At 39.1% G+C, this 20873-nt stretch overlaps 1 protein-coding gene across 1 annotated transcript in view; it reads right to left on the bottom strand.

The window, feature by feature from the left end:
• Positions 1-5504: 5504 nt before the first annotated feature.
• The window catches only part of LOC117495256 (regulator of G-protein signaling 8-like), a 39162-nt gene continuing 23793 nt past the window's right edge, over positions 5505-20873 (bottom strand). The window contains exons 2-5 of the mRNA XM_034146406.1: positions 18981-19091; positions 16915-16976; positions 7404-7570; positions 5505-7243 (exon numbers count right to left, since the gene is read on the bottom strand). Of these exons, the coding sequence (XP_034002297.1) occupies positions 7049-7243; positions 7404-7570; positions 16915-16976; positions 18981-19081 (525 nt within the window). The 5' untranslated portion in view covers positions 19082-19091 and the 3' untranslated portion in view covers positions 5505-7048. The remainder of the gene's footprint in view (positions 7244-7403; positions 7571-16914; positions 16977-18980; positions 19092-20873) is intronic.

Here is a 20873-nt window from a genome sequence, read left to right as displayed (position 1 = left end):
ACAGCATGCCCTGGATAATCACTGATAATGATTAACTCAACACTGATTGGCTTTGTTTTGTCTGCTGTACCCCAGTGGTGAGGTGGTGCAACGTCTGGCGCTGACAATAACAGGACTGATATTTGACTCTTGTCAACATCACATACAAATGAATGTGCCTGCTGCCTCGGAGATCATAATAAACAATCAGTCGTGTCAATAGCCGAGAGCACCAAGTACTGTTATTCCCAGAGACTGTTGTTTGTGACTGAAAACAAGAGGTAACACCCTATTAGACAATCCAGTCATTTGAAAATGTAATTAAGTAAGTACCGGAGGGTACATTATAATTACATTTAGCTGATAGTTTTATTGAAATGAATGTACAATAGGTTCAATCAACCATGAAGATATGTACTCAAAACATTGAAAATCATGCAATTTTATTAGATTTCATAAAACCTTAAAAACCATTTAAAGTGCTACTGCTTTGGCTTCAAAAAGGCAACCCATTCTAAGTGCTACAAGCAGAAGTAAGAAGTCATTTTTGTTTCTCCTTTTTTATTTGCCAAGGAAAAAACAGGTTAGATTTCAGAATGTGAGAGAAGAACATGTTGCTGCTGTCACGTTATCAACAAGGAGCTCGGTCCAACATTTTGGAGGCAAGATACCAAACAGGCACGGTATTATTTGAATCTGGCTATTATGTTAATACTGCTCTTTACTAATATTATACCCAAATAAAGCATGTTGTTATGAGTGTCAAATGACCACCCTACAATTGTTGAATTATTATGAATTTAGTCTTTATTTAACAAGGGCCATGCATGAAAACACTTTTTTCTCAAAAAGAGAAGAGATCTTTTATGAAAGAATCAGGAATAGTGGGTGAATATTCTTTTCTAAATATTCAGGTATGATTCCTGCAAATTCTAATTCTAACTGCTAACTCTGAAAATTCACAGAGATGTAACGGACTTCCCTTTGGGTGTATTTTTGCATGCAAGCTCTCTTATATTTCATCTTTTAATTTAATCCAATGTTGAAAACATATTGACCAATGGAGTGTTATTTTACAACGTCACAGTCTTGTGCGACTGGTTAGCCTCTGATAAAATACAACATGTTGTAACACGGACAGTCAGATGTGTTTTGTTGTTTTTCCCGTCCAGCTTCTGTTGTTTGTTTCAGAGCTATACACAGCCAGTAATCAACTGCCCTGCACATCGTCCCCCTGATCTATAGTCATGGCAGCGCTGCACCATGGGTATTATGTTTACTATTGATTAAAAAAATAGAGATGAAGAGAGAGAACAGAAAAACTGGCGAGCAGCAGGAGAGCAAAATAAACAAATGTTAGAATGATGAAGAGATTCAGCGATACTGATGTAATTACTAGTTTTCCTTATGTTGTGTTCAATAAAAAAAAAGTCATACATTGAATTCATGGTTTGAAGTCAGTTAACAAAAGATTGTGTTCCAAACAGTTTTTAACCTCTATGGCTAAAAAGTGAAGCTATAATATTATATATATTTTCAGGGATTTTTTACATTTTGGTTGTTGCAAAATGTAAAAATCGCCAAATTAAAGGTGCCGTTTACACGAGAACGAAACGGCTTGTATCTGCATAGTTTCTCTTGCGTATAGCCCTATTATTTACACGAGGCCGATAGAAACGGACCCCACAAACGATAACGGGTCCCAAGGTGGATAGATTTGCAAACGAAACTCTCTGGGGGGGTCAAACGAGTCCGTGTAATCGCCTCTATACGAATATTTCCTGAAAAAATAACGATAGCCCCACCTCTCCCCGCCTCTGCTGCTCACTGCTGTAGCATGGCCAGTAGCCATCTGTAACGATCAACTATCAAAAATAGCTGTGTTAATTAAACGCACAAGGGGGTCTTGAATGAAATAATATTATAAAAGGCAAACCAGAATTGTTAACGCCCATATACTCCTTAAACAAAATAAACAGAGTCAGATTTCATGCATTGATCCATTATATTGACAATTTTCCAGCCAAACACAAACAAAATTAAACAGTCCGCTCTGCGATACACCAAAATTCTCTTTACTGCCTAATCCAGGCCATTATTGTTCATTGCTCCTGCGCCCGTCGGCGGCAAAAAGTGAAATGTGTGTAGGCCTATTCAGGCTATAATCCACAAAAAAAAAGGAAACACGAGGACCGGCGTGTCCCAGAGGAGCGATCTCACCCGGTGTTTGTAGAGAATATCTCTCTTTCTGAGCGCATCCTCTCCACGGAGACGTGCTTCTTGGTCGGTCGATGCAATATCCACAGATTCGGTTTCTTTCAGTTAACTTCCCCGTTGCATTTATCCATATACTGAGGAAATTACTATATCCCGCTGAATACCAGCAATCGCCACACACACTTCCTCCTGTCAGTAGCTACTGCTAGTGCTACTGCTACTGACCATGCTACAGATGTTAGTGCAAAATCTACAGCTCCTCTACCACAACCATCAGCAACAAGTGGACATGGAGAATTACATTTAACTACTACATGTTGCTAAATCCACCACGGGGCATAAACAGAAGGGTAGCCATGGCAACATTGCTCCGGGCTGCTCCGGGGTCTTCTTCGCTGCTTTTGGTGTATTTTGTGGCGGAAGTTACAGCGCCACTTACAGTCCCGGCATATGTACTACAGCGTGTCCAGCGTTTCCAGCAGTCTCGTTTGAACAGACACGTTAAATGAAACGAATGCATGTGAACGGAAGACTTTTTGGAAAACGCATACTGTGCATAAACGCAAACGTTCCCGTGTGCACAACACAGGCTCAACATTAAAGCATGTAAACATGCAACAATACAAATATGAACCTCAACTTTTGGATAATAGGGCCCCTAAAATGTAGTGTGGTTAAGTCAAAAGGTTGAGTCAAAATGACTTTAAAATCTAAAGTCCTCAAACCAAATAGTAACTGCATGATGAATGTGTCCACTTCTTACCGCATAGGTAAGAAGTATTGCTCTTGCTCTTATTGTTATTATGTTATGTTATTATGTTGCATTGTTGGAGAAGCCTGTGACATAAGATTTTCAACTGCATAATTACTCTGTAGCTATGTCAGATTGACAATAAAGAACCTTGAGGTAACTGAACAACTAAAATGTGATCAGAAGGAAAATAAGGTGTTTCTTATTTTTTTTACTTAACTTTATGGAAATACAAGGTTTGCAGAGTAAAGCAGATTAAATCACAGGCCCCATTACCCTTTCCCACCAAAGTGGTCCCTGAGCCGGTTTGGAGCTATAGTGCCCGATTAAGAACCGGTTCTTCCTGTTTCCACTGCAAAGGGGCCTGCTCTTGGCTCTGAAGACCGGTTCTTAGCTGGCACCACTGGACAGCCCGTCAAGAACCAATTACCAAATAACAGGTTTACGTCGGAGGCTGGGGCGCTATTAACCTGAGCAATAACAGTTTGTGGTTAGTACACTCATTACCACAGATAGGTTGTACCACTTTAGCTGTGTTGGCTGCATTAACAATAGACTGGCCCAGATAAGCTTTTGTTGTGTCTACCGAGTGGGCTGCTGTCCCACATTCAACCCATCTCTTTATTCCCTGAGTTACTGACACATTACCAACAACAGCAAAGTTATAGGATATGTAATCAGTGGGTGACACCTTTTCCACCAGTGCCCCACATATGAGAAAAGAACATTCGTTTTCTCATGAGTGGTGCTGTAGTAAGTACAAATACTGACACAAATGTACAAATATTTTGTTTTTCATTATTTTCTTTGTTTGATTCCTCATTGTTAAAAACACCTGCCACATCTAACGTAAGATGTGTAGAAAGGTAAGGTTTAAATGTTTAGCAGGGTCGGTTTCAATAGCATTTCAATCAGGAGAGACTTCATTTTGTTAAAAGAACATTTATTGACACATGTCATATTATTTTATCTTTGGCGATTAGACCCCAATCCTGAAATCGTATATCTAAAGGGGGAAATGCAGCCGTGAGCATATAGGGAACCCCCCCGGGGTCTAGACACTGGTGATGATGCTGAAGATCTGGATTTGATGAGGAGATGGGATGAAGAAGAGGTGTGATGAGGTCTTTGGATTAGATCTCCTGGCACTGGATATGATGAAAGGAGGTGGGTGGGGAGGAGGCGGGCGGCAGCATGAACACCTGAAATCACAGCTGACTGCAGGAGAGAGGAGAACCATTTTAAAGTTTGGCTGCAGCACGGTATTGGCTGCTGGAGAATGAGGTGAAATGTAATAGGTTAAAGAGAACGCCCGTGATGAGCTGATTATATGCAGCTGCGGCGTGAATGTATATATACCCAGTCTTCCTGAAAGAACTTGCGCTGAGCTTCATTTATCTTATTGTCGTAAATCAGCCAGATTTAAAAATGTTCATTTCATGTATTCACTGTTAATTATTCAAACGTAATAGTAGCTAGGAACCAGATATTACAATCTTTAATCTCTTCTAAAAAGAATAAAATGGAAGGTTTATAAAATGGCACTGTAATCGAGGTCAATCCGTCATCTGATCAGTATGGATGCATTTTTCATAAATCTCATAGACTTTTGTTATTGAGAATGAAGTCACACAGTCCACACCAACATAGATGCATATTTGTTTTTAATTGCAAAATATAGGGGGGGAGGATGCATTAATGTGGAACACAGTAACATACCATATAGGGCGATATGTTGTTAAGCCAGTTGTGTTGTATTTCCAACTGTTTTGCCTTTAAAGTACACATGCAATAAAGAAAATATCTCCCCTAAAATCTTTTCAAACAACCTATTTAAAAAGGAGTGCAAACGCTGAGGGAGCACAATTCAAACACATGTTACCGACATACTCTGGACTGAATTTATTTTGCAGTCATTTTCATAACATACTGTACATGTCAAAGAATATCTAAATAGTATTTCTCAGTATAGAGAACCGCAGTGACGCGTCCTAAAACCCGGAAGTAAACTCCTTCCGGTTCCTTCGTCAAAAACGCAATGCAATTTCTCCATAGGATTTTGGAAAATAGCTCGAAATAAGGTCTGTGGTTGACACACATTTAAGAGACGGATCACATTTTGTTCAGCCGGATAATATCCACATGTCTACCCTACTTTTATAATTTTCGAATCATAAATCTAGTCGCCAAAAGCAAAATGCTAACGTTATGCTATAAACGAACTACAGCAGGGTCGCTGCTTCAACGTCACGCCAACTTAAGATCCATATTCAAAACTACAGATTCTAAATGGTACAAGTTGAAGCGTTTGTTTGAACAGTTTGCAGGAGGCAGGTACTTGCTTTCAAGCAGAACAGGGCAAACAAACTTAGTGGGAGTGTTTACGTGTCCGGTGTAATGACGTAAAACGGCCTCGACAACTTCTGTAGTCCTATTCAGCCACATGTTAACAACCATCGTTTTTCAGACACGTAAACTCTTCAGAAATCACCAGTGGGGTCACTGCTGATGTATTTAATGTCGTAGAACAAAACGTGATCTGTCTCTTCAATTTGAGTCAAACACAGACCTTATTTCCAGCTATTTTCCAAAATCCTATGGAGAAATTGCATTGCTTTTTGTCGAAGGAACCGGAAGTGGTAAAAATGCTAACTTACTTCCGGGTCCGCGTCACTGCGGTTCTCTATTGCATCATGCTAAAAAATGTGGATTTTGCACAACACGTGTTTCACTTAGAACAGATTTTCCGTGGTTGGGCTGTTGCTTTCAGTTCAATACTAGCAGGAGGCAAATGTTAATTATTCAATTCAATAATTCTGGGTGCCAATTATGGTGTATATTTTTGCTGATTAGTTATTCATTAGTTAATTAGCTCCTTTTTTATTAAGTTACAATACCAAAAAAAAAACATTGGTCAAATAGGTAGTACAACATGGATGATAGCGAATTTGCATCTCCTCTATTGCATGAATTGAAAGCAAAAGCTAAACCAATACTTTATTGGACTCCACATTACATTTCACAGAAAACACCTGCAAGAGTTTACCATACACAGGATTATGTAACTATATCAATATCTAAATGCAATCTAGTTTGGCACAGTTTCAGATATTAAGTGTTCATTGTCTGTTGTAAACACACAAACTACCACTACAGGTCATGTCCTGAATGTATATATACCCAGTTGTCTATTTCACAAAGAACTGAAGGTAAGTGGAGGTAGAGCTGGGCGAAAAACAATGTGAGGGTATTCATCTAAACTTTCTGTTGTGTTAACGATGGAATTAAATCATCTCTTGGTCAACTGTGTATTACAAGCATTAGGTGGGTGGTACCTAATCAATTCAAACAATTGTATCAAGCAATCGAGCTAGCAAATGGTACTTTTATAATAAGTATAGTATCAAATAATGTTATTCATTTAGTGCAATATCAAAAAATACAAATTTGCTTCAAGAAACTGCCACCTAAACAATACGTTTTATATACGTTTTTATAAGTCAGACCAAAATTAAGAACTACCTACAAGGTCAAAAATCAAAGTTTGTCTCTGACAACTGTCTCAGATTTTTGGTTCGTCAAATTAAATGGTTATACAGTTTGACAGTTAACTGATACTGTGTTTTATTCTCGAGCTCGGAAATGGTTTGAGCTTTACACCATATTTTACAGTTTTCATTCTCAAGCAAGTCTTTTAGTAGCTTTAACTCAAAATACATATTTTACAAGATCAATAATTGGTTAGGACGTTTCAGTCGTTGCTTGCTATCTCTTTAGTAGTCATATTTAGTTTCATTGTAAATGTCAATTGGACAAGTATACATTTGAATGATATGGTATTTATAACATATCGCCCAGCACTAAATAGAGGTAAACAGTTAACCTATCATGATCAAATCCCCTCTGTGCAGTGCAGCCCACCAAGACACATATTTACTAGAGGGATTGCATGCATGGATCTGGTGTAGACAAAGGAAAAACTCAAACATGTCACCACCATCCTTGCAGATTCACAGTATTCAGAGATGACGTCAAAGGGTTTACAATTGATATACAGTGTTGGTCCAATTTTATGTCGCCTGTGGTCTTCATCATATTTGGTCAAACAGATCTTCGCTGGCCTTGTGCGTGCGCCCGGTTCACTATATCCTGGTACATCTTGGACCTGAGGAACCTTGGGTAGGAGTCTTTTTCCATGAGACTGTAGACTTTGGATTGGACTTCATTGAGGCTAGTTGGGGATGGAACCTTAAGAGTCTGCTTGGTCTTTTCCCTGGTGCGGTAGTCAATGTTTATCTGCAGGGATAGGGAAAGCATCATGTATCTTATTATAGCAGGATATCACAATCATAGTACAATTTCTACAATTTATAATGATTATTATTGGAAAAAAGGTCCTTTCCCAAGCATCTTTCAATAAAGGAAGGAACACATAAGCTCAATCACAGTCACACACCTCTCTGGGTGCCTGGTTGTCAATGAACTCATGGAGGATCTTGTTTGCTTTGGACACAAGCTTGGTTGAGCTTTTGAGTTTCTTATACTCCTCGCAGGCCATCCAAAACTCGATATTCTCGTCACTGAACTCTGACTTGAGAAATGTCCGGAAGGCTGCCAGGCCATCTGGAAAAACAAATGAATCAGATGATGACGGGAGGAGGTAAAGACAACAAAAACATGATTAATACTGCTGCGTAACACCTATTTCGGTAAAGCAGGATGCTAAATGTTTTTTTTCTTTTTAACATACAGTAGTGCTTGATTATGTGATAATAACCTTCATTCTATGTTGATGTTTTTCTAGTGCGTACACACTATTGTTCCCAGGAGCGGGAAACAGCTTTCATGATTGGAACACAAACAAATGAGAGCAAAATACTCCCACAGAGATCTTTTTTGTGCTGTCAAGATAAGTGATCAATTAATGTGCTCCCCATTGATGATAACAAGGGCATGTTTTTCTATGTGCCTGTGTCATGTTGACATGTCATTTCCATCCTTCTCATCTGCTGCTTACTTAATAAAGCTGTAAAGAGAGGAGATGGTCCAATTGAATATTCCATAAAATTACTGAAATTAGAAGGACGAACACACATTATCATGCATATACTGTAAACACAACAACATGAAGGGTTTAAATGGGCACAGGGTTACACAAACATACACACACTTTAGGCTGCCTTTAGAAAACCACCACAACAAAAATTGGTACCACTTTACAATAAGACTACCCTTATAAAGGATTCATAAAGGGTTTATAATTAGGTTATGAATTAGGTTGTAAACACTTTATTAATCATTAAGAACCATTTATAAACCAGTTCTAACATAGTTTTCATACATCAACACAGGCTCACTATTTGGCAAGATGACTAAGCCTTACATTGGCGAGAATCAACTCAGTGAACAACAGATACCAAGGATGCTGGCTGATGAAGAAGACGAAGTAAGCTAGGTAGCCAATATAAGGCTAAGCAGTACAGATACATGTGGGCTCACTATTTGGCAAGCAACCGGTCACAGTTGCCCTGTTTATCTCATGTCTTATAAAAGCTTATTAATGATTTATAAAGTGTTCACAACCTAATTAATAAATGGATTCCCATCTTAGTAAAACACTGTGTGAAAAGATCCCAGCAAGCACAGACCTCCACTGAGAATGCAACCTTCAATTTAATTATGATCTAGCAGCCAATCACAGATTATATGTAGCATTTATTTTTATTTTTATTAAAGTTCAGTTGTTTGTGAAAAAGTGGTCAGATGTTTAAAGATTCCCTACACATATTGATTGGCCTCAAAATTGCAATATTGTTTTGATAATCTAACTTTTGGAGCCAATCTAGTCAACACACAAATAAGAAAATGGGCAGCTCAGCCTTGTTAAAACAATACTACGCAAAATCCCTACACAAGGGTATTATTGAAGCAAGCCCTATGAACATTGCGGTGATTGTTAAACCGCAGTTGTACCACATTTATGTTGCTTAATTGCTTGTTTTTTTCATGGAATAGTTGCAAATGATGACTCAATCAATGTTAAAAGAAGTCGGGACACACTTTTAAAAACATTAACCAATAGCATCATTATTTTAAACTAGATCAAACACAAAAGAAAAACAACACAAAACATGATAAGTATTAAGGTAGCTTTTATGTGGAAAAGAAAGGGGTTGAAGGTATGGTTGCTTGTAAAGTGGTTCACACTTTAGACTGAGGTTATGGTAAAGGTTATGATTTGTTTGGAAGTGTTGGCTGAGAGAGAGAAACCGATGACAGCTAACAAGAGACTTGCGCACGGAAATATGGTGCAAGAGAAGTACGGTGGCCCTGAAGTGCAAGTCAAAACAGCATTTCAGGAAACACCACAGCATTTCACAAAACACCACAGCATTTTAGAAAACGCTACAGCATTTCAGAAAACAACACAGCATTTCAGAAAACGATACAGCATTTCAGAAAACGATACAGCATTTCACAAAACACCACAGCACTTCACAAAACACTACAGCATTTCAGAAAACACCACAGCATTTCAGAAAACGCCACAGCGTTTCTCAAAACGCCACAGCGTTTCACAAAACGCCACAACTTATACGGAAAGGGTATTCCTTTAGGGAGAACACTTCTTGTTTGTGATTGGACAGAGCCAGCCAGAGAAGCACTGCTGTGATTGGTTGTTTTTGCCAAGAAATGACGCTTTGTGATTGGTCAGCACCCGACAGCGCAACATGTCCCGAAACATCAGCCGTTAGCTGTTAGCACACTTGTCACAGCATTAATTCATGGTTTTTACTAACCGGGATCAGTATGTTGTTACTTCGGCATCATTTTGAAACGTGTATTACAATTAAATCACGGTAAAATATGTTCATTTTGTTGTAGTTGGTATTTACCAAAGTATTTGCATGGATATAAGCCCCGCCCCCTCTCCAGCGCGTCTTGTTTGAATGACAGGAGTAAACACAGCTGACAGCCGCGGTGAAACCTGAAACTCGAGCGATTAGAGCGATGCGAATATTCAGGGCTTATATCCATGTAAATACTATGGTAGACTACAACAAAATGAACATATTTTACCGTGATTTAATTGTAATACACGTTTCAAAATGATGCCGAAGTAACAACATACTGATACCAGTTAGTAAAAACAACACAGTCTCACTCCCTGATAGTCCAATAGCGACGCTTGGTCAGGGTCCTTTGGCGTGCAGTTGTGACGCACCGAGACTCCTTCAGCTTCATAAACGGACGCAAAGAGCTTTCAACTGATTGCAATGTATTCCCATCGGCGGCGGTATTTGACGCTCAGGGAAGCACCGCATCCGTCCATGTCGGCGGCAGTTAAAGGCAATGTGAGCGTCCATTCCCATTGGATAACGGAGAATTTTACACCCGGAAGTAAGTATTCTCCTTACTGTCGATTGATTTTACAGTGATATCTGCATTACTCATCAAACTCAAAAACACCAGTTTATCCTTGTTAATTACACAACATTGATTGGTTTAAATTGTGTACAATGCTTTTGTATTTTTCCCCTTCGATTCGGAGAAACAATGATTTTTTCTGAGTTTAGGATGGCAGAAGACACTACACTACCCATAATCCTCAGCTATCGTTTAGGACTACACCATGCGCTTTGCTCGACAAACCCCGTGATTAGTCCTCAAGCTCTGTGATTGGATGTTGGAGTGGCAGTGCGCAAAGTTTACGCCAAGCGTCAAACAGCACTTTGAAATGGAATGAAACACATTGACGGCACACTATCCAAAACTGGACTTGAACGTGTCCACCTCCCCCCCCCCCCCCCCCCAGAACTACACATGCTGGGTATATGTGTGTTTCGCAACATTTTCTTTGGCGCGTCTCTACTGGGAATTGTAGTTTTAAAAGACGTTTTCGTATTTCCCATAATTAGAAGTTGAAGCCAAAGGACCCTGACCAAGCGTCGCTATTGGACTATCAGCAGGGGCGTATCTAGACAAATATTCATGGGGTTGCAGGAGATTCTGAGGGGTGGCATCCCCTGGCAGAAGTATATGCTGATTTAATCGCAGTCATATCAATCAATGTTAAAGGTGAGGTAGGTCATTTTGGAGAAACCAGCTCGAGTGCACTAGAATTTGAAAATACACAACCGGAAAAAATCTGCCACTTCCTTATAGAGCCCCTCCTCCAACACACACGAACGCGCACATGACCAATGAGGGCACGAGATAAGTTTGTGCACAGATGGAAGGCTGACAGGCAGGTAGGCCATCCAGTTATTTTAGCCGGGCTTATTTTGGTCGTGCTTTTTACAGCGCTACGGCTTCCACAGATGACATTTTTTAATGTATTTATTGTCAAAGCATTTAATATATGCATTGCTATCGGGATGTTAAGAGCATTCCATGGAATATAACAAAAAGTGTTTCTGAAATAAATTACATACCCCACCTTTAACTTGGAAAGCCACAATATTAATATTTTAACTCAATAGGTGACATTATTGTGGCACATCAGTAAAGCCTTACATATAAATATATAACGTGGCAGACATCATTTAATGAATTTTCACTGAACAATAACTGAATGAGTTTGTTTCACTGAGCAGGGGTACCAAATTTATGCAGACTGCTGCAATAAGTACATTAATTACCTGTCTCATCGATGTTTGTCTGTATGAATATGATACTATTAACAATCATATTATTCCTATCAGCTGTCAATCACTGTTATGATTCACATATTCATTTATTATTGAATAAACTATATTTTTTGGAGGAGTTAATGATGAATGTTCCTCAAGATGCTTGCTCACCCTCCTTCAAATTTGAAAGACAAGTAATTACTATCATGTATCAACATTTAAAAGATTCAAAGGAACAGTTCAGCGCCCCACAACTTTACTGCAAACAGTTACAACCTTGACTTTACATCAGAAAGAACAAACATTAAAGAAGTGACTAACTGCATCAGTTAGGGTTAAAAAAACGTGTATTCAGCTAAAACATATACATCGCTACAGAGTTATTATCCAGTGGAAAGTCCTTACCTACTGGCCTAGTTAAATCAAAGTGGTTACTTTTTTTTGGCTGGGCAGTGTAGTTTTACACACCGTCTTATTTGACTTTCTCAGGACTCAAAACTGTTTTTTGGGGGCAGACCCCCACAAAGAAAAAAAAAATACACACATACAAGGTCATCATCTTAACAGTTTGTTATGCTCATCGAGTCATCCGTGAGCAGAGCATCAAGTTGGCATGCCTATTACAGCTGAATGCGGCGATTACCATCTTGTTCAGCAAAACGCCTCACAAACTTATTAAGATCAACAGCTTTAGTGCATTTTGATTCAATGCTGAGTACAGCCAAACCTGACAGTCTCTTCTCTGTCATTGTAGACCGCAAATACCTCATTCCTTCCGTCTACTTGGGTCCGAATGCTTTTCGTTTTGCGCCGTCCCGTTCAAATGAAATCGCCGCCAATCATATTTCCATGCTCGCGCCAGGGCCGGGGGAGGGGTTACAACGCTCGCATCTTGTGCTGTATTCACTTGCACTCGGACATTAGAGATTTTCTCTCATAAATGTCCGATGAGCCACAACTTTTTTTTCAAAACAAAGATGCCAACTGGGGTGGCAGCTGGGGTGGCAAGGCTATTTTGTAGGGTGGCTGTTGCCACCCCATGCCACCCAGGTAGATCCGCCCCTGACTATGGGTGTGAGACTGTGTTGGTAAAAACCATGAATTAATGCTGTGACAAGTCTGCAGACAAGACGGCAGGCGAAAAACCTTTTAAAATGCGTGTTTTCTGAATGGAGATAAAATCGATCAGGATAAACAAACCTGCTGTAGCTGCTCCGTCCAAACTCACAACAACGGCATACAGACTTAAATAAATAAAGTAGCGACTGTATTCACCATGACATAGACAGTCTGTGGTTTGTTCATGTTTAACTTTTGTCCAGTTTCTGAACAGATATGAGGAGCTGTGAGCTCTGTGTGCTAACAGCTAACGGCTGATGTTTCGGGACATGTTGCGCTGTCGGGTGCTGACCAATCACGAAGCGTCATTTCTTGACTGGCAGCAAAAACAACCAATCACAGCAGTGCTTCTCTGGCTGGCTCTGTCCAATCACAAACAAGAAGTGTTCTCCCTAAAGGAATACCCTTTCCGTATAAGTTGAAATGCTGTGGTGTTTTGTGAAATGCTGTGGCGTTTTTGTGAAATGCTGTGGCGTTTTGTGAAATGCTGTAGCATTTTGTGAAATGCTGTGGCGTTTTGTGAAATGCTGTGGCGTTTTGTGAAATGCTGTGGCGTTTTGTGAAATGCTGTGGTGTTTCCTGAAATGCTGTAGTGTTTTGTGAAATGCTGTGGCGTTTTGTGAAATGCTGTGGCGTTTTGTGAAATGCTGTGGTGTTTTGTGAAATGCTGTGGTGTTTTGTGAAATGCTGTGGTGTTTCCTGAAATGCTGTTTTGACTTGCACTTCAGGGCCACCGTAGTGAAGACTGATTAAGGCAAAAATCCGGAGCAGTTCACAAGAATGTAATCTACCTTAGAAAATCTGAGTCAGTGCAGCAAGGGAACTAAATGAAGTGTAAGGACCCAGCTGGGAGTATTACCCACAATGCACAGCAGCTGGGACTGAGTCAATCACTGGAGACTCAGATGTAATCACACTGGGACCCACCATGTTTTTATTTAAAACCTACATTGTTGCATAGCTTAAATCACTCCGGCTATGCAGCATTTTTTAAATGCTTAGATTTTTGTTATTTTTCACTCTGCACAACAGGCTTGGCTACAGTACAAACTGCATCTCTATGACATAAGCTTAAAAAGCAAAGCCCTCACAGAGTGTTCTTGTTCTCACTAGACACATTACAGCTGACAGCGTGCACGAGTCTGGCCACCAGCAAACACATAATCAGCTTTACACACTGAAGAATGACACTAGACTGCAGTCTGGTCTAGTTGTAATACACAACCCATCCTTATACATTTAATAAGAACCTAGCTTAATGCAATATCCAAACAAGGGAACATTCAGTACTGTGTTAATCTTTGCTTTACCATTCCTTCTAATGTAGGTTGGTGCATGTACTGTACATGTTTTAGTCAGCTGTAAAATGCTTGGTAATTGAAACAGGAAAGTGAATCACAGTGTCTTCGCCTGGGGAGGGCTGTGTTCTTGGCTTGGTTACAAACAACATTTATTTTCGTAGGTGACGTAAAGGATCCATTAGTTATGTTATGTCACAACCTCGATCTGAACAAAATGAATAATGTTCATGCGAGTGCACACAGTTCTTCTCAGTGTATATCTCTAATCCCTTACACAGTGTTACATATAATCACTATTATCACTTCGATGACAGGCAATAGTGGTGCACAGGGGCGGATCTACGGGGGGAAAAGGGGGGGCAGCTGCCCCCCCACTGTAGAACATTGCCCCCCCAGCTGCCCCCCTAACTTTTGTGTCCCTAAAACTGTACTTGTAGAAACAAACCTACACTATGTCCACAAGCTTCTCAATCAACTAAACAAGCAGTACATTAATTAAAAGTGAATAATTTTAAATATCATCTTAGGCCCGTTAAAAACGTAGCTACGGCCCTGCATTAAACTGTGGAGCGGCGTTCACAGACTGCGGCTCACACCGCTGCAGAGAGGGAGGGAGCTGTCCCAGCACCTGAGGGTGGATCAGCTTCCCCTGGGAGCATTTCCCCTTCGACTGGTTTTGTTTTTAATAAGGACGAGAGTTTGAAACAAAATATTAATAAACCGCTGCCGTTTGAATCGATAACGTTTAACAGACGGTCGCTGTTTGGGCCGTTACGTTACAAAATACTACGCAGACAGCGCTAGCTGGGAGATCGATCACTTTATTTGCTAAACTATGCGGTACTATTAAATCCACGTATATTACACATCACAGCAATGAGGCCAGATCAATTAAACCAGGATACATCCTTTACCGTCAAACTGGATCTAAACGCAGCTGCCTGTGCGCTTGATAAATACTTTCTGATTTTATATTTATTATTGGCTATGCTACTTATTAGCTACATGGCCCTAACGTGTAAAGTTGTAAGCATTTGTACCAGTGCTTTTCACAAGTAGACTCTTGCAGGCCAGAGTAGCTGGAGTGATTCAACAAAAATAAAAAGACATATCTGAAAGGTGATCAGGATGAGTAGAAAGAGGAAAAGGAAAAGACAGTACACTGAAGAGACCAGGAGGGTCAGAGCAGGAGAAAGCCAGGAGGAGATGAAGACATTAGTGAAGAAGAAGAAGAAATGTATGTGAGGAATAAAGATGAAGTGTCAGAAAGAGGGACAGAGGCAGGGATCAGGAGGCAGATGAAACTCCAGCTGGACCACATGGTATGTTTTTAATCTTCTTGCATACATATTCCATCACAGCAGCACAATCTAGCAGCTCTTAGTATTGACAAATATTTATTGAAATGTGTTGCTGCACAGGTCACCTTTAGCTCTCTTAAGAGATGGGTGATGTCATTTGTGTACTTAATTATAACTAAGTACTTTTATTGTACTTACAGTAAACAGAATTCTAGGGTATCATGAGTATTTTCTGCTGTTTTATACTATATTTTAGTTTGTTTGTCTGAACACCTTGTTTCTCTTATGCATTAAGAACACTTGTTTTAGGGCATGATTTAACAATAAAAAGGTTATATATGCATTATAAAATACAATGTACGGTCCGCCCTCCCATGCCACCCTGGCATGACCTCTTGCCCCCCCTTTGCCATCCCATGTAAAATGTTCTAGAACCGCCACTGGTGGTGCATCAATGTTTTGCATGCTCAGGCCAAAGCATTATAACTTAACTCTGGTGGCGGAAAAAAACTAGTATGTTTGGCTTCAGAAAAACAAAGAGACGTTGTGCAGGAAATACGCATAGTTGTAGTTTTGTCAGTTAAAAGTGAATACAGTAGGGATGCAAATATCCCATTATTTCATGTGACATCATGCTTACTTAAGAGCATCAATCACTATAGGAATTTGCATTAAAAGGCAAAGAAAAAATGTGGATGGAGACAACTACACTGGGAAGCAAGGACTTCACAGTTGCATCTTCTGCATCTGTGGCTGATACATGAACAATCTCAACTGGAAGAGTAGACAAAAGAAAATCCCAACTTGATGAGCAGAAAAATGACAAATATTTTTGATCAAACAATCAAAAGAAAATGGATTTTGATAAAGGATTTATCGTTAAAGGCCATTCGTCAAGCAAACACAACAAACATCTTCTGGTTCCAGCTCCTGTAATGTGAATATTTGCTGCTTCTCTCTGTTTAATATTAATGTAAATAAAACATATTTAGGTTTCAGGCTTACGATTGGGCTCTGGGACATCCTACAAGGCATTTAAAATAAATTGTTCTTACAGTTTGCATTGCTACCTACAGTAGTCTGTTTTCAAAAGAAGCTTGTCACTATCCCTAGGGGGCATTGTAATTATGCCAACACCCAAAAGACCAATACTTGTTATGTTTTTAAGTAGTCAGTACTTAGTTTCACAGTACACCTATCTGTGAAATAGTGTATCTGTATTCTTATATGTAGTGTGTCTTACCTCTGAAGGAATGATTTTCTTCTACTTACACTTTTGGGGTTTAGTAAAACACAAGCATATTTATAGAAAAAAGTAGATTTCATTCGTTTGTGCATATGGATGTGTGTGAGTGAGTCTGTGCCAGTGTGTATTTGGTCCATTGAAAAAGTAAAAGACAAGGGTGTGTGTTTCATTACTCGGTAGGGGTCCTCGCTGCACAATGAGACCATGAAATAAAATGGGCTTGGCAAGGGAAAATTGAGTGAAACATTTGAAACTATTAAAGAAACAGCAGAGGGTAATGTTACTGCTACATTTAGGTGGCTACAATTGTTTTATTGCCGGGATTATGTGACTTGTGCAGTGGTGAAAAATAGAACAATCCACTTACATTTGTGCGAGAGGAGATGATCAAACGATTCTGACCATCGAACAACCTCATCCGTTGAAACTCTGGTGGAAGGAAAGACAAAGGGAACTGCCTGAGAAAGATGCCGACCACCCACTGTTTGTTAATGCATTTTTAACACATGATGGTACTGTATGTATTATTAAAAGGCAGCCGAGTTTGATGTATGATTAATTTCCTGCTCACAGCAGTTCTTCCGCTCAAGGCAGTCAAGTCATTGTAAAATGTGGTTCCATTTGAAGAATGATGGCGGATGTAGAGGAGATAGAAGATAAAACAATAGCTGACAGTAGTGCACATGTTAACACTATTTTATGAAATGTTAACATGATAGGAGAAAACCTTCTCTAGAAGATTAAACACATCAAAATTATTTTACCCCATACATATTAGTAGATGGAGACATGAGGCTATTTCTGAAACAAAATTTGAAGCTAAATACCAACATACATAACACATAAGGTTTATGATGTGGTTTTATGTTTAAGCATCCCGGGTTGACTTTGGATATGAACGCAAAAGAAACTAAAGGAAACACATTTTTTAAACAGCATGTAGTTTAAAGTTATTATCCATTTGTAAATGTTGAAATATTTGCCAACGAGGTATTTCTTACTCATGTCTGACCTAATTTGGTGCTTAATTTATCATATTGGTCATAGCACGGCAACTTAAGCCTAAAGCAATTTAATCACACGGAGATAAGTGATTTTCTTTTACCTTTTGATTTTGATGGCCATTTTAACAGTCAAGTCTGAAATTACTGATTTTGAATAAAGATAACGTAAAAAAATACAATAGGCAGTGGCGAGCCGTCAGGGCCCTCTAGGCCCTCTCTGAGGGCCTAAGATATTCCAAAAAATATTATTTGAAAACATTAAAAAAAAAAATGTTTAGTTATATCTTTCATTAGTTTTACCAAAAATAACTTGATTTAATTGTATTTAAAATAACTTTTCCAAAGAAATAAATCCTTTGAATCTGCCTGTTCAGTTTCTGTTGGAATGTGAAGGGTTAAATGAAAGAAGCTCCTTTTAGCCCTCTCGGCGAGTTACTGTGAAGACAGGAGCTGATTGGTGGTCCTGCTGTAAATTCACAGAGGGCCAGCAAGAGTAACTCAACGAGAGAGTAATGACAAATGACAGTAAAATTGACCAATCATATCTTCCCTCTAAATGGGTGGGCTTTATTTTCGCGGACTTTATGAAAAGTTCCGCCCGCTGTGAAGTTGATGCATGCGCATGGGTTCCCTCGACAGAAAGCAATGGGATTTCTCCATAGGATTTTGGAAAATAGCCGAAATAAGGTCTGTGGAAAACGAACCTGTTAGATAAATGCACGTTTTGTTCAGCCGGATAATATCCACATGTCTACCCTACTTTTATAATTTTCGAATCATAAATCTAATCGATAGATTTATGATCGATAGATTTATGATTAGCATAAGTTCGTTCATGATGGCTCATGTCAGTGATAGTGATGACATCGTTGCGAAATTATTAACCGAGTCATTTTCAAGATTGAGTTACAATGATAAACTGGAGAGGCAAAGGATCAGCTGCATGACCCGCCATCAAGTACTTCATCCAAAAGGACAGGAGGATGGACTTTGTGTTTAAGTGATTTGATCATCAAAGGTAGGCCTAAGTAATTTTCAATGTGGGCCGCCGTGCCAACTTAATTCATTTTTAATTGTTTTGGTTGTGGGTGCCCTGTCATAGGTGTTTATATAAATGGTGTTGTTTTGTGTGGTAGAGGGTCGCTGTCATTGATGCGTTTTGCACCCCGGGCCGTTGTTTTGATATTCCGCTGAAGTATACGCTGTGACGTAATAACTCTTCTTTTTTTTTTTCGAGGGAAGGGGGGGGTCAGAGGGCCTAGGTATAAAAGTCACGGCTCGCCACTGACAATAGGAATACTCAAATTTGAATTAGGACTTAAGAAGAAGGCAAAAAAACAACAATTTGAAAGCCAAGTCTGGTGTCTACAAAGTGTTTCCAACACTACAGAAGCTTGAGTTTTCATTTAAAAATGTTTGGCAGACTCACTTCAGGCACCTGGCGGTAGTCTCGTTGGCAGGAGGGAGGAACTCGGAGAAATCACTGTAGGAGTCAGACTTGTGTGACAGGCAGCCTAGTCTCGTCTTCATGGTGCTGATCCTAAAAGAGAAAACACACAATTATTTGCAAGTGTTCTACTTAATAAGAGAACCACAAACCTGAAAATGTTGCATATTTCTAGCAATGCTACATTTAGATGATGCTTGGCTTTTATATATATAACTTTTATTCAAGCATCTCAATTAGCTCAAAATCGTTTTTGAGAGACCTTCAGCACAATAAGAAAAACAAACATAGTAATACAAAAAAAATTATACATTCAACAAAAAAGAAAAACAGGCATTAAAAACACAGGCAGTCATAAGATACAGTATCAGTAGAACCTGAATTGATCTGTATATCAACGTTCAAGATTGGCCTCAAAATTATTTCAATGAATATAAAATTCATCAAGTTGTATTGAAGTCGATTATGAGTATGAGAATAAAGGATATTTCAAAAAGTGCAAGAATTATGGTGTACTGTACAATCACCAGTATGTTATTCAAGAGTCTTGGGAGCAATCTAATGGACAATGACAATGACACTCAGTGCAGTAGCAGAGGCGATTGGTGGATTGTGTTGATGCTTGGAGCTTATTTTGGGAGCTTAAATTGCTCAAACCTGAAAGCTATTTGCTTGAGTTAATGGACTCCACCACATGAATGGCAAGGCTTCTAAAAAAAAAAGCATTTATGTTCTCCAAACCTCTAACAGGTTGTTTTGAGTTATCATATATTAATATTTACGGTAACACTTTATATTAAGGTACACAAATTAACGATCAACTAGTTGTTAATTAACATGCATATTAGCAGTATATTGGCTCTTTATTAGTCATTATAAAACACTTATTAATGCCTTATTCTACATGACCATATTCTACAAGTAATAAGCCATTAGTTGAGAGTTTTTCCTCAATAACCCTCTAATTATGGCTTATTTATTGCAAGTAAGGAAGTTGTTGTACATGAGTTTTGGTCTTAATATGCTCTGCTCAATATGGGCCTAATAAGGCAGTAGTACAACAAGAATAGTAATTCTCCCATAATAACACTTAACACATATGATCTATTCTTATGTAACAATACATGAAAGTATAAATGTTAATTGTGTCTAAATAACTCAAAATTAGGTATTTCTATCTAAGAACATGTTCCCTATTTTAAAGTGAAGTCTTGTTCATAACCAATAAGCTAGTAGTTTGACTCTAATTAGGTATTTCTATCTAAGAACATGTTCCCTATTTTAAAGTGAAGTCTTGTTCATAACCAATAAGCTAGTAGTTTGACTCTAATTAGGTATTTCTATCTAAGAACATGTTCACTATTTTAAAGTGAAGTCTTGTTCAAAACCAATAAGCTAGTAGTTTGACTCTAATGGCGCATTTCCACTAAACGGCCTCGCTCGGCCTCGCTCGGTATGGCTAGGCCTCGTTAGGACTGGCTCACTTTATGGCGCATTTCCATTACAGTTTAGGAACTGGGGTAGTATCTATAGTAACGCAGTGTAGGCGGAGCCGTGACGTCATCTTCAATGAGAACCCCAGAAAAACAACACAGCCGTTAGCTGTTAGCACTCAGAGCTCACAGCTCCTCATATATGTTCAGAAACTAGACAAAAGTTAAACAAGTACAAACCACAGACTGCCTGTGTCATGGCGAATACAGTCGCTGCTTTATTTATGTCTGTATAGGCCGTTGTTGTGAGTGTGGACGGTCGGAGCATATACTGCGTTAGCTTAGCCAATCTCCATTTAGAAAACACGCATTTTAAAAGGTTTTTCGCCTGCCGTCTGTCTGCAGACTTGTCAAAGCATTAATTCATGGTTTTTACTAACCG

This window comes from Trematomus bernacchii, unplaced genomic scaffold, assembly GCF_902827165.1.
Source record: "Trematomus bernacchii unplaced genomic scaffold, fTreBer1.1, whole genome shotgun sequence".
In the NCBI taxonomy this organism is placed as follows: Eukaryota; Metazoa; Chordata; class Actinopteri; order Perciformes; family Nototheniidae; genus Trematomus; species Trematomus bernacchii.
This window is presented reverse-complemented; position numbering and strand designations above follow the sequence as displayed.